This window comes from Physella acuta, unplaced genomic scaffold (assembly GCF_028476545.2).
Source record: "Physella acuta isolate Inbredline_101_S28 unplaced genomic scaffold, ASM2847654v3 ptg000032l, whole genome shotgun sequence".
Classification (NCBI taxonomy): domain Eukaryota; kingdom Metazoa; phylum Mollusca; class Gastropoda; family Physidae; genus Physella; species Physella acuta.
Window position 1 is genome coordinate 87,501 of NW_026731552.1, and position 15,687 is coordinate 103,187.

Sequence of the window (15,687 nt, forward strand, 5' to 3'; positions counted from 1 at the left end):
TCAGGAATCGGGGTGTGTAGCTGAACAGGACAAATACGAACAAGTGAAGCAAGCTTCGTTATCCTGCCACAATAGCACAAGCGTCACCAGGTAAAACTCAGATTTTGTTTAAACAGGTTTTTTCCCAAACAGCGATGAAATATCCTTTTAGATATTGAAAAAAATGGGAAAAAAGTATTGGTATGATTTTTTTTTTAATTATAGCTAAACATCAGATGATTAGTTTTCATTTTTCCTTCTCTTTTTGACGGAACTACCCCCATCTTCTACAATCCATAACAATCGCTAGCATCTGTAAAACTCATAAAAACCATAATTTTGTAACTAAATGAAATTGTTAGAGCATCGTTCAATTTCAATTTTTATGTATACAAAGCACTTTACATTTCTTTAATAACAATATATAACATTATCCTTTTTTCTGTTTAGTGATAAGGCTGATGAATGTGTGAAAAAAGCGATACCAGCGGATTGTGGTGATGCCGGCACAAAACTGCTTGTTAAACTAATGGGTCACATCTATCGTGCCTTTTCTCAATAATCATTAAATAAGAATGGATAAAAAAATAAAATGTACAATATTAAAAATGATGAATACATATTGAATGATGTGTACATGTTTTTGTGATTTCATTTTTCTCGGTGCAGTAGCCTATATATTTTTAAATGATCAATATCCTGTGCATTTTTTATTCAAAATTTAGTTCTTTATTACAAGCTTTTATTTAACTCGCTTCCTCTGTCTGTTTGTTGTGCTTCGTCAAAATTCGACATTGCCAAGCAAAATTTCAAGCACTTCAAACTGACCTATTCTTTCAATTTTGGCACGTGTTTCAAGATCTGATGACAATTTAATCTAACATCGAATTTAACTTAATAAAATGCTTACTTATGTTTTTATGAGCTAATTACAATTTACTAAAACTAGTAAGGTGGCCTGCTAATATTCCACACTATACTACGTGCATTATCATGTTCATTTGGTGAACAATTGGTTTTAGTCATGTAACTCTGTTGTATTAAAAAATTTCAAGTACTGAAAACAAATGCAGAGAAAAACGTTTCAATAAAAACAAATTTTGTGTGATAATGCATAAAAAATGAGGAAATTCCCTTTCAGTATTAAGGGGGCAGTATCACCCAGACATTTGAAAATTGACGAAAACATTTGCCAAAAAGAAAAAACTATTATACTTACACACATACATTTTTACCATAATAGTAATTATCGTGGAGCCATAAAACAGCACATAAAAGAAAGTTAACTTATGATGCAAACATTTTTCATAAATAATTTTAACAACAATTTTTAATAAGTAATTTTTGGCTGCGGTTTTCCAACATTTATGCCCTTCCTGCGGAAAATACTCTAGGTGATGCTTAAAAGGGTAGGCTAGCGTTGGAACTAGGAGATATCCATTGTGACAAAATTTGAATTTATTAGAAATTGAAAATTTTCTAAAAAAATATTTTTTTAATACTTTTATTTTCGAATTTTAAACAAATACAATAACATTCCATGCCGTTTGAATGGATATTTACAAGATATTTACATTGGTGTACAGAGTATAGTAAATAAATAGCGAAATATGTAAATGAATACAAAAGATACATTGAATTTAAAGCTTGTTGGTTCAAAAATTGAAAAGAGGCTGGTTTGTAACATGTTTGCAAACAAGAGTGGTGGAAGCGTATAACATATGGAAGAATAGTCGAAAACAAAGCTTGTTTTAAATGGATTTCATCTCATTCTGTACAATAAACATAGTAAATACCAAAGAAAATGAATAACCAGTAGAGTAGTCACACACACACACACACACACACACACACACACACACACACACACACAAACGGTGCATCTCAAAAACGGCCCGGCACAAATCGACCCCGTCAAAACGTCCCAGTTGATATGACCCCTTCAAATCGACCCCCGACAAAATGGCCCCGTCAAAATAAACCCGTCAAAAGGGCCCCTATTTATTGGCTCCCGTCAAATGGGCTCCTGTCAAAATGACTCGCGACAAATAAGCTCCCGACAAATGGGCTCACGACATTTAGGCTCCCGACAAATAGGCTCAGGACATATTGACTCCAGACAAACGAATCGTATGACCACTTTTGAGATAAAAGTAACCATTTTGTTTGACCCCCACCACCACTATAACCTCTTTTAAATGGCTGCATGAAATTGTTTTTCATGAACAAACATCAATTCACAAACAAATCTAGCCCTTAACAGCTAAATTCCACCAATTCTAAAATGGTGATAATGTTAAATTTATAACTGAAAAAATCTGTTGCTTAAAAGCGAGCACAGAAGTGTAAATGTATTAATCAAATGATGTTTACATGATAACGACATTTTGTTTTGATAACCTACAAACATACTTCAGTTAGGGATGTACAGCGTGGACCCCTCTCCCCACACACTTGAGTTGGAACAGCATATAATCGACCCATTTATGGAAGTCATAGATAGATGACCCTTAAATTAAAACATACTTTTTCTTATAATAGATAAATTATTTTAAGTATAAGGCCTGCCGAACCAGAGATGCATAAGTTGTATTACTAAAGAGTGTTGGATAAGCTAACTCTAAAGAATATTGATGAAGGGGCCCCACTGGCATGTGTCATATTCAATGAGACCGTTTTGCCGGGAGACTTAGTGTCTACAGAAGTCCTTTTGTCGTGAGCCAAAATGACGGGAGCCTATTTGTCGGGAGTCATAATGACGGGGTCGTTTTGTGGAGAAACTAAATGGCGGGAGCCTATTTGTCGGGAGTCGTAATGACGGGGGCTGTTTGTCAAAAAACTAAAAGACGGGAGCCTATATGTCGGGAGCCTTATTGACTGGTGCCCTTTCGTCGGCAGCCTATATGACGGGGTCCATATGTAGCTGCCCCTTTTGACGGGGTCGATTTGACGCACGCACACAAACACATATACACTCATTTTTTTTTTCGCCTCAGACACGTAATTTATAGCGTCAGTTGTGTGTTCGCTTTAGTATTACAGTTTTCATCATCGGCTTTTGAGGACTGATATAGATTTACAATAGTAATATTTCTTTCTTACTTGTAGCCTGCTTTCATTCATTTAAGATGGTTTATTTATACATAGATCTAATACAATACGTCTATATATTAAGAAAAATTAAAATTTGTACATTCACACATCCCTTATTAGAATGCTATGATTTTAGTTCCAACGAAAGCCAATAACGTAAGGACATTTTTTACCAAATTTTAAGTACTTTATTTATGGTATCGGAAAATTGTTTACAAAAAAAAAATGCAAAATGTGATAAAATATTATCAAATAATTTTTTTTGAAAATTTAGTGCTAAACATATACCTTACAATTTATAAACTGTATTATAACTGTAAAAATTGGACATGTGTATGTCAAATAGTTTTTTTGTTGAATATTTGTGTTTCTCTCCCTTAGTCATCTGTATGATACTGCCCCCTTAAAGGATAGTGTAGTCACCCATGCTCAGCCGAAAATTGTATTTTTTAAAAGACAAAAACATGATGTTTGTGGTGTGACGTCTTTTTAAATATGAGGTCTGGCTTTTTGTGATGATGTGTGACAGTGGGAGGGGAAATATAAATATCGTCAAACTTGACGTCATTTATGGATGACCCCTGAAATTCACATTTAACCAAGGATAACGGGTAGTCTAGTGAAATTATAAAAATCGGGTAGATATTCTCTAAACAAAACGTATACATTATTTAGTTTGCTTATGTATTGCGTATATTTTTGTCAATAATAAATTAAACCAAAGTCTGCCTCGCTAAATGCTAAGCTCTACTTTTTTATTGAAATTAATGACATTTTTGGTTAATTTTATCTATGGAGCTGATGGATTTAGCTGTATAAATTACCACATTCCTTGGTTGAATATTCAGCCCGTATTAGATGTTATTTTTATCTCGGATAAATGAATTAACGATATATACATCTGTTTTTACACTCTCTGTATACCTACCTGTATCCTTCATCTTCTTCGATCTCAATATGCTTATATTAGAGAAATCATAAGACTAGTCTAACATCGCAAACATACTGCATGTTCGTCTCTAACTCAGCAAGCACCACGAGCAATTCGTTCCCTATTCGGGAAGAAATATAAAGTGATTAAAGGGTTAGGTTGATCACTTTACTTTCACCGCTATATACATTCATCTGTCGCTAGTTCGATGTTCATTTATAAAGCCGAAGCATATCGTGGAGTTTTCAATAACACGAATCGAAAATGCTTAATCGTACAATTTCTTAAATTTTTATTTTATTTTAAATTCAATGGAAAATAACTAGTGCTGTTGATGCTGTACGACGATTTAGGCTCTATAAAACATTCCATAAATAACTCATAAATTCTCTGACATTTCTAGCCTTTAGACTGTTGATGTGTGAAGATTCTAATACTGAATACACACCGTTACTTAGTAAGGTGTAGTGTCAAGGTAAATGTGCATGCAGTGGCGCTGGGGGAGGGGGTTACTGTAAAAACAATTATTTTCGCGTAGATCCTAACTTGCCTCCCATTCAAAGTATTATATATGTATATAGTTTTAAAAATATAAAATTTGACCAACAATCTACAAATTTGTTTCCACAATGCTAAATCTTAAACACTGTAGTTCCGCCCCTGATTTAAAACATCTATTACAGTAGCATTGTAAAACATTATAAAATCTCAAACATCTGGACCAACTTGCCACGTTGTAGATCCAACAGTCTAGTCAACAGTACACCAAGCAAGTAGACAAAGTGTCTTCACCAAATATGTCTAACATGATGAAAGTTTGTCTGGTAGTCGCTCTTGTTTTTATAGCAGGTTAGTGATACTTTACCTTACGGTTGGTTAGTGATACTTTACCATATGGCAGGTTAGTGATACTTTACCATTTGCAGATTAGTGATACTTTACCATATGGCAGGTTAGTCATACTTTACCTTATGGTTGGTTAGTGATAGTTTACCATGTGGCAGGTTAGTGATACTTTACCATAGTGGAGGTTAGTTTTACTTTACCATATGCCCGGTTAGTGATACATTACCATAGTGGATGTTAATTTTACTTTACCATATGGCAGGTTAGTGATAATTTACCATATGGCATGTTAGTGATACTTTACCATATGGCAGGTTAGTGATACTTTAATATATGGCAAGTAAATGATACTTTACCATATGACAGATTAGTGATACTTTAACCCTCAGAGGCCCAAATTATGTTGCACCGGTAGGAAAAATATTTCATTTGGTGTACATGCATACTTTTAGGATAGAAATCAATATCAATCATAAAAAAATTACAATTTTGACCGTGACCTACTTTTCCAATTTGTTCCACTGGTGACCCACTGGGCTTTAGAGGTTATGAAAATACAATTATTCTTACACATAAATATTTAAAACGAGAAAAATGGCCCGTTGAGGAAGGATACACCGGGCGCTAGGTTGATAGTGCTGTCTCTTTTCTCTAAACTAAAACCAACCCACCCCCACCGCCACCCCCCCACACCACCCCCTCCACACACCGCCCCCCCCACCCCTCCACCCCCCCCCCCCCCCTCTCCACCCCCACCCCCCAAAAAAAACATGTCTACCGTCCAATTCAACGAAATATAATTATATACTTTTTCCAGTGTCCGCCCCCTCCCAGAAAATTCTACCCCCGCCCCCGAAAATTTCAATTACCCCCACCCCTCTCCGGGGAGGAAAAACTCTGAAAGAAACACTGAAACCAACCCACCCCCACCCCCCACACCCCCCCCCCCAAAAAAAAACATGTCTACCGTCCCATTCAACGAAATATAATTATATACTTTTTCCAGTGTCCGCCCCCTCCCAGAAAATTCTACCCCCGCCCCCGAAAATTTCAAGTACCCCCACCCCTCTCCGGGGAGGAAAAAGTCTGAAAGAAACACTGAAACCAACCCCCCCCCCCCACACCACCCCCCCCCGCCCCTCCACACACACACCCCCCCCACCACCACCCCCCCCCCCCCCCCCCTCAAAAAAAAAACAACATGTCTACCGTCCCATTGCAAGAAAACCACTTTTAAGATTAGACACATTAATTAGGCGGTAATTTTATTATAGAGTATCGATGAGGAAATTTCTTTTGAGTTGGGGAGGGGGGGGGCTCAGACGTTCATACGCGGGGGTGGGGCTTCGCCCCTACCCGAAGAATTGTATGAAAGAAACTCTTCACGCAAACCACTTAGATTAGACCAAATTGCCTTTGTATTGAATATCGATAATCAATGACGTCATATCAATGTGTGCACTATCCGGCTTGAGATTATTTTCTACTCTGTGCGCTAAATGTGTCGACGTCATACTTCGTTTTTCGAATTACTATGCATGTTTTTATTTTCCTTGTGTTTTCTCTAGAGCGTTCTTGTCAGACAGATAGATAGATAGATAGATAGATAGATAGATAGATAGATAGATAGATAGATAGATAGATAGATAGACAGCGAAACTATTATTATAGATGATACATTTGTTTTAAACTTTATAATACTTTATTTTAATTTTGAACATTTCAATCATTCATGAGCTAAAATGAAACTCCCTGAAGCAGTTTCTTTTCTCTGTCCAGGTACATTTTGTGGCAAAGATGAACACAGCTTTAAAATTACATCCGCACCAACACCAAGCAAACTTCGTTCTTTTCTCTCTTTATTGCCTTGATAGACATCAAAGTCACACACTATACCAGTAGCACTAGCTCTAACCCATACCTTGATGCCCCAAGGATGTGGCTTTCCTTTTACATATTGCTTTATTTTGCTAAATTTACCTTTGAAAGGTATCATCATTTCATCTATGCTGTTATTTTCATCTGGGACAACTTTCACACAATTGTTTCGGAATTTTTCAAGCCATGGCCTGATTTTCCATAGTTTATCTTTTTTATCTTCCTCAGTCACCCTATTATTATCTACAATATGAATGACTCTCATAAGAAGCTGAAAGCGATTCCTGCTCATGGTACTGGCCACAGGATCATACCTAGTGTCATTTTCCCAATAACATCGGGTACCAGGCATTTTTGCTAAACCCATTCTAAAAAAAATGCCTAACAGTTGCTTCATTTCTTTTTTGGTCGTGTCCACAGACTTGCCAGTTTTCTCCACACTGTATTGATTAGTCATTTCAACTAGAAGATCTAACATGTCCTCAGTCAAAAATTCTTCAAAGAACTGCTGAGGAGATGGCAGTTCATAATGGTCTGGAAGTTGCAGCTTTTCACCTCTGAAGATGACATCCGGTGGCTCAAATGTTGTTTTGTGCCAATGATATGTTTTTTTTTTGGTTTTAACTGACTCTGGAGTTTCTAGCAACTCATTCTCATCTGAGTCTGGTGTATCTGCAACACCAGCTATTTCTTCATTGTCATATTCATTTGCTAAGGTGTATAATTCATCTTCATCATCAGTGGATGATACTTCATCTTCTAAGTCGCTTTCATTATGGTTAATAGTATCTAAAATGTTCAATACTTCACTTGTAGTGTAGATCGTCTTGGAGGAATGTGCCATTCTGTTAAGAAGAAAAAACAATAATTATTTACAATTTAAAAAAATACATTCAAATATTTAAAATAATCACTAGATCTTAGGTAGATCTAGAACTTACATTCTAGATGCCTAAATTGTGTAAATAAAACCATATCTTGCAAATGAATTAAATAAATATAAAATTTAATTGCTAAAAAATTAAAAATAAAACTATTTTTTTGTTTGTATAAATAAAACAACAAAAACCATATGACAATTTGGTTACATTGTGCACCAGTAACCAGTAAAGCCCACTGGGTCACCAGTAACCCAAACAATTTTGAACGTCTAAAACTAAAAATTAGCCGTACTTTTTATTAATATTGACATTTAAAGTTGTTAATTAATATATTTTAAATTAAAATAAAACGTAAAAAGTATTTATAACTTACCTAAAATGATGTTTTTATTCTTCAAAAGCAAGTCGTGAATTGTATTTTTAAAGCTGCATGGGAGCCACCATTTGCAAAAGGGAAATGACTTAGTAATATTAAAAATAAGACAACAGAATTAACTCCCTTGTGTACCACAGTATGAACAATGGGCTTTAGAGGTAAAAAATATTTTAAAAATGCATTTTGTAAAAAAGTGTGAAGCTTTCAGCCAAGTGGGTAGCCGGTGGCCCAGTGGGCCTCAGAGGGTTAATATATGGCAAGTAAATGATACTTTACCATATGGTAGTTTAGTAATACTTTACCATATGGCGCGTTAGTGATACTTTATCATATGACAGGTTAATCTAATTTATCGTGCAAATTTAAGACATTGTATTTAATTAATTGTAATATAGTTGCCTGTTTTTTTCAACACGATATATAAACTTTTAGAAATCAATGTTATATAGGCCTATATGTTGCATCTCTGTTATATGAATGATATTCATATTACATCTGTGTTATAGCTCTATGATGTCTGTTTTATTCCAGTGTTATATCTTTGCTATAGGTGTGTTATAACTCTTTTATATTTGTGTCATCTCAGTTATATTTATGTAATTTGTCTGTTAAAGCTTTAAATACATGTGTCATATGCGTGTTATGTATTAATTATATCACTGCTATATCTCTGTTATATCTGGGCTACACCTATGTTATATATATATATACATATATATATATATATCGCACCAGGAAGCACACAGGACGATTGTATGACGGTAGCTAACTGCTACATATCGCTCAGAAACTTGTTTTATGAGAATTTCCACATTTTCTCTGTTAGCAAGGAGAAGTTTGCGCCAGCATGTGCGTGAGTGACATTTCTGTCTTTTTACAAGATTTTGTTTTACTTGAGTTCGTCTCGTCTGTCTTCCGTCTTATCATTCGTCCGTCATATCTGTCGTCTGCCACGTCTATCGTACGTCATATCTGTCGTCCGTCATATATGTCGTCCGTCATATCTGTCGTCCGTCACGTTTGTCGTCCGTCATATCTGTCGTCCGTCATATCATATCTGTCGTCCGTCATATCATATCTGTCGTCCGTCATATCATATCTGTCGTCCGTCACGTTTGTCGTCCGTCATATCTGTCGTCCGTCACGTTTGTCGTCCGTCATATCTGTCGTCCGTCATATCATATCTGTCGTCCGTCACGTTTGTCGTCCGTCATATCTGTCGTCCGTCATATATGTCGTCCGTCATATATGTCGTCCGTCATATATGTCGTCCGTCATATATGTCGTCCGTCACGTTTGTCGTCCGTCATATCTGTCGTCCGTCACGTTTGTCGTCCGTCATATCTGTCGTCCGTCATATCATATCTGTCGTCCGTCACGTTTGTCGTCCGTCATATCTGTCGTCCGTCATATATGTCGTCCGTCATATATGTCGTCCGTCATATATGTCGTCCGTCATATATGTCGTCCGTCACGTTTGTCGTCCGTCATATCTGTCGTCCGTCACGTTTGTCGTCCGTCATATCTGTCGTCCGTCATATATGTCGTCCGTCATATATGTCGTCCGTCATATATGTCGTCCGTCATATCTGTCGTCCGTCACGTTTGTCGTCCGTCATATCTGTCGTCCGTCATATATGTCGTCCGTCATATCTGTCGTCCGTCACGTTTGTCGTCCGTCACGTTTGTCGTCCGTCATATCATATCTGTCGTCCGTCATATCATATCTGTCGTCCGTCACGTTTGTCGTCCGTCATATCTGTCGTCCGTCATGTTTGTCGTCCGTCAAATCTGTCGTCTGTCACGTCTGTCGTCTATCATGTTCTTCGTCCCTCCTGGTTTTATATTTTCTGTCAAAATTATACACAAATGCTTTATACTGCTGGATTTTACTATAGTTATCTATTTCATTCAATTCGTATCCATTATTTTAAAATATGTTCTGTTTTCTTTTTTGTTAAAAAATGTTCCGTTCAATTTTTTGAAGAATTATTTTTTACGTTTTACATTCATTGCGAAGTAAACCTACATTAAATAAGTATCTCGAACTATATTGTTATTTAATTATGCTTTCTAAAATTCTTGCAAGATCCGCAGATTTGTTATTAATAAATAAAAAAACACCTTATTTTTCTAATTTCATACATTTACACTTTCTACTTGTTAATTCATTCTTTAGATGTAACAACTTGTTACCTGTAAAGATTGTAGTTTAAAAGATTATTATTTTCTTTTACACATTTGTCATTTTCATTTGTATGGTCACCAGTTTTACGTTTAAATTGTCAAATAACAGTAAGCATCAGAGAATATAATTATTACATCTCTGTCCAGTTCATGTTCAAATTGCGTTTTTATTCAAATACAAAACTCTATAACTTCTTTAAAATAATAACTTTAGCCGCTTTCTCTAAATAACATCTACAACCACGCCGTAAAAAAAAAAAAACGCGCCATTATTAATTTAACACGTCGATCGTTGAAAAACAAATTAATTAAAATTCATTAATTATCTAAACTAACTAGTTTAACGTCTTGGTTGGTTCCAGTACAAAGAAAAATGTGGAAAAGTGTGCAGACGACATCTTGGAATCTTGCAGCAGCACAAGTATGGTTTTGATCATGAACATTCAGGAACTCAAGGCATTGTCAGACACCATCTGTAGTACGAATGGAACGAAAGGTCACTGGTTTTATATGCAACTAGCGTGCCCGTCTCCTGGCGTTGCCGCGAGGATAGAAGAAAGTCTGACGAAATATATAAGAAGCGTTTCATAAATGCGTTACCATTCCTATATTCTTGGACGTTTGACCTTTTTTTGTAAAACCTAGTTTAAATTTAAATGTAAACAATGCCTGCGCTTGGATCATATTTATCGGGGCACGGGTTTACCTACGGCATGAAAGCCTTAAGTGTGCGTTAATCGGGTCTACGACAAATTCCCGAAAGACACTTGCCCGAATGCCGTTTGCCCGAAGGCCGATTTCCCGAATGGACACTAGCCCGAATGCGACAATTGCCCGAATGGACACTTGCCCGAATGGGACAAATGCCCGAATGGACACTTGCCCGAATGCGACAATTGCCCGAATGGACACTTGCCCGAATGCGACAAATGCCCCAATGGACACTTGCCCAAATGCGACAAATGCCCGAATGCCACTTGCCCGAAGGACGTTTGCCCGAAAAATGTTAACATTATATATTAACAAACAATCAATTGTAATCAATTTAAATTCGGGAAATTGGCCTTCGGGCAAACGGCATTCGGGCAAGTGTCTTTCGGGAAAACGTCAGGCTCCCGCGTTAATCACAGTTCGGTGACTGCCCAGGTGTCAGGGTGTAGTGAACGAGTGAAGGGGGATAAATGGTGGTGAATGCTGTTTGTACTGTGTACCCTATCCCGTTCGACCGTATTCAGTTCTCGTGCCGTGAGTTGTAATATTCCGGTTTGAACCAGTTTATGAAAGAGTATATAATGTGTATGAAAACGTGTGTAATTGCCTCAGTTTCGTCCAGATCTCAAAGTTAGTACAGGTTAGGTCTATATTAGTACTTAGCCAGCGTGTCATAGTTTTACTAGCTTGTGTATTTTGTGTTCAGAATAGACTTTGTTAGATATAGTGTAGATATTATTAAATATAATATACAAACTATATATATTCTCTATATATCCTATACTAGTGTGTGCGTTTGTATATTTTTGTGTCTATCAGAATGTATAACTGTAATTGCACCTCTGTGTGTGTCTGTGTGTATTTTGTGTGTGTATTGTTTGGGTGGGTGCAAGTGTGCATCAGTGCCTGTACGCGTGCATTTATATGTGTTTTTGATAATAAGGAAGCCTACACTTTGAATGTTGTGCCCAGCCACTAAAATACATGTCACTGACTATTTCCATTTGCCTTCACAAATTACATTTATTGCATGCAGCTATGGAGAGTCTTCAAAAGTCGAAATGTCTTGAAAAGGAAATGACATTGGAGGAATCGTGGGATTCGTGCCGGAACAAAACAGACAGCAAGACCTTCAAGTAAACTATAAATGTGCATTTAATTAAACCATGCTTTTATTTTGTATCAATTTTGCTACAAAGTGAAATAACCCCCAACAAACCTACACAAATGTAAACATCTGAGTTTTTAATATGCCATTCTCTGGCGTGATCACTTTTGATCCAAATTCATACCCAAAACAGACTATAGGTGTTTTTTGTTTCACACATTTCGAGTTTGATTCCGTTTTTTTTACACTGGTCGGACAGCTGTGATCGAGGTGTTTTTCGAGGAAACAATAAAAATTCACAGGCCGTGTTTTTCTTCTTGAAAAAACTACTTACCAATCTCAGGTGAGTAATTTTTCCTAAGAATAAGTTGTTTGTATACTATTTCTTTATATTTGTGCTGATAATATCAAATTACAGTATGTAGCAGTTTTAATACACCATGCAACGGTATGACCATGACATTAGCTAGGACTACTGTATAATGACTTTTCTGTAGTATAATTAGTTCATTGTAGAATTCCTAGCGGTTAGTAGGTAGTCTCTAGTCAACTGTTCGTTCTTACACTAGCTTAGTTTGTTTTTCATTAATATTTTTACAATAATAATATGTAAATTATAGAAGAAAGAAATCGTCAAAATCTTTAACAATAGTAATATAGTCAAGCATTAGGCTATTGTATACTAATTCCACTTAGATTTAGCACTTACACAGTACTATATATATGTACAGATGATCAGTGTGCTACTATAATAAGCCTATAATAAATGATGTACAGTGTAATGCTACTATTGAAGAAAAAAAAATTGCCATAACGTATAATAATAAAAATATATTATTAGACTAATATTTGCTAACTGCTGCTTAGAATAACTTGCATATGATTCTCTAATCATACTAATTCATACACATAGAGAGTGTTTGGGTCTAATAGGCTTAGAAAGTAGTAAAGTAATTATTATTGAAGAAAAAAAATAATATTAGGTATAAGCTTACTTAGTCTACTTATTATTTACTACATACCGGTACACAAAAAATAACATTACTATAGGCAGTGGTGGATTACTTATGTTTATAATAGTAATTAAAACTTATTTTATAAATCCCTGAAGTTCATGAATGATTAGAGATTGTTTGGTGCAGACATTGTTTTATTTATTTTTACAGGATCTCGTTTGGTCTAGAGTAGGCGATAAATTTTGTCGCGAAACAGTTCTGACTGAAATAGATGGTAGACTTCAAGGAGAATTTAAATGAAAGTGAAGTTGGTGTAATATTTGTTTATTTATCTTGTGAAGTTACAGTCTAATAACTAGGGCTATAGTAAAAATTGTAGTGGTAATTATTGTTCAAAAAATAGCAAAATAATATTTGATTGACATTCTTACAGCTTTTCTAAATCTATATTGCACAGATAAATCCAGATACGGCTTGCAGTCTTTGATATAGCAAATATATGTCAATTCATTGGCTTCTGACGAACATGTCTATGGTTTCATTGCAAGGGAAACAGTTTTAATAATGGCCAAATATCAGCACTGTATATGTATTCTAATGTCTTTCCTGTCAACAAGTTTGAGTCATTGAAAACCACTTTGCATTAAAAACAATTTCAAAACACTAGATAGAGGTCCTGCTGAGCAGAGTGTTGCTCCTTATTGACTGACACAATAAAAATATGCACGATTACTAAGAAATATTATATAACTGGTAACTTTGCATACTGTAGCAAAATTGCTAAATACTGTTATTTTGCTAAATAAACATTATTTGATACAAAAATTCAATTTCCTAATTATTTATGCTCTCTACAGACCACCGCCCACTTTGTAAGGTTTTTTTCTCTCAAAAAGCTTTTAAAAAAATTAATTCATGCAATGAAGAGGGTTTTTTTAAGTTAATGTCGTGTACAAGAAAAAAAAATAATTACATGAATCTGACTTTACTAAATTCCGGTAATAGTATTTCAGATATCACGATAAGTATACATATTGTTTTTAATTCAGGGCAGAGAGAATGTTAACACAAATGGAAAACTGTATAGAAAACATTTCAGTATAAAGGATTTACGTAAACCTCAACTGACATGTTCTAATTAACTCCCCAAAGTCTCATGACTATTGGATGAACGGTGTCAAACCAAAATCGACTTTTATTTTATATAAAGTACATAGAAAAAAAACGCACCCTCCCGTGGCGCCGCCCTTGCGAAATTAAAAGTGATTTTATTTTACAGAACCCTTCCCTAGAGTGTTCTAATCAAATCCCCAAAGGTTCATGCCGATCGGATGGAATGTGTCGAACCACATCGTACTTTGTTTTCACATACCATATATAGAAAAAAATCAAACCCTCTGGGGCGCCGCGCTTGCAAAATCAAAAGAGATTTTTTTTTGCATAAACCTCCCCGGGTGTGTTCTAATCAACTCCTCAAAGTTTCATGGCGATGGGTTGAACTGTGTCAAACTTCAATCGACTTTTATATATATATATATATATATATATATATATATATATATATATATATATATATATATATATATATATATATATATAATACATACCGTACATAGAGAAAAAACAAATCGCTCCCTGCCGGGGCTCCACCACTGCGAATTTAAACATTTTTTTCCAGCAGAAAACTCTCCAGGAATATTCACAACTTCCCAAATTTTCAGACAGACACACACTAACACATTGCTTTATATATATATATATATATATATATATATATATATATATATATATATATATATATATATATATATATATATATTATAGGTTAGAATAATCTAGAATTAGGAGAGAGGGCGTGCGTGAGTTGAGTCTATCCTAGAGTATTGTTAACCCCGGTGTGTTTATGTATTGTTATCCCAAGGTCAAATGCGGTATAAAAGCTGGAGTGAATGGTTGTCAGGGTTAGTTGGTAGCGGTTAGGACGAGGGCTACTCTGTTTTGTGAAATATTGAGTCCAAATAAAAGTATACTATCTGTGTCACGAATCGTTGTTGAGTTGAATCGAAACCGGATGTAACTATATATATATATATATATATATATATATATATATATATATATATATATATATATATATATATATATATATAGATAGATATATAGATATATATATATATATATATATATATATATATATATATATATATATATATATATATATATATATATATATACATTGTGGAAATAAAGGAATTAATGAATCATTCTGTAATTATATATCTCATAGTATGCTTATATTCCTATAATTTATAACACTATGATTTTTTTTATTCAGCTATGTGTCTGCTGAATGTTGGAAAAAGGCAATAAAAAAAGATTGTGGTCAGGATGGAGCAGAATTTCTTGTAAAACTAATGGGCCACAAATACAATATGCCCTTTGCTTGAGAGTTAGTCTACCAAGTCTAGAAGATTTGTTAGCACTAATAAAATATATGTAAGAGTTGGCAAAAATGTGTTCATAATTTTGTTTGTTTGTAATATGTTCAAAATTATTGATTTTGTGTGCAATTTTTAAAACAAAATAAGTGTACAAACTTTAAAGACCACTAAAATATTTTTAAAAATGTGACAAACATATGTTTATACACTTATCACTAAATATATATTCTATATTCCATAACAGAAGTGGAGATTACTAGCTAGCCGCTATTAATATTTTAAATCTTTAAAAATGTGTTA

At 34.9% G+C, this 15,687-nt stretch overlaps 2 protein-coding genes across 2 annotated transcripts in view; one reads left to right on the forward strand and one right to left on the reverse strand.

Moving 5' to 3' along the window:
- The window catches only part of LOC131941840 (uncharacterized), a 4,311-nt gene extending 3,739 nt beyond the window's left edge, over nucleotides 1-572 (forward strand). The window contains exons 5-6 of the mRNA XM_059301406.1: nucleotides 1-90; nucleotides 430-572. The exon at nucleotides 1-90 is cut by the window's left edge and continues 13 nt beyond it. Of these exons, the coding sequence (XP_059157389.1) occupies nucleotides 1-90; nucleotides 430-541 (202 nt within the window). The 3' untranslated portion in view covers nucleotides 542-572. The remainder of the gene's footprint in view (nucleotides 91-429) is intronic.
- Nucleotides 573-6,575: 6,003 nt separating this feature from the next.
- On the reverse strand, nucleotides 6,576-8,088 carry LOC131941851 (piggyBac transposable element-derived protein 3-like). Its single transcript, XM_059301417.1, has 2 exons — nucleotides 7,982-8,088; nucleotides 6,576-7,572 (listed from the first exon to the last, which is right to left on the reverse strand). The coding sequence occupies exon 2, from the start codon at nucleotides 7,569-7,571 to the stop codon at nucleotides 6,576-6,578; it is 996 nt and encodes a 331-aa protein (XP_059157400.1). The 5' UTR covers nucleotide 7,572; nucleotides 7,982-8,088.
- Nucleotides 8,089-15,687: the final 7,599 nt, after the last annotated feature.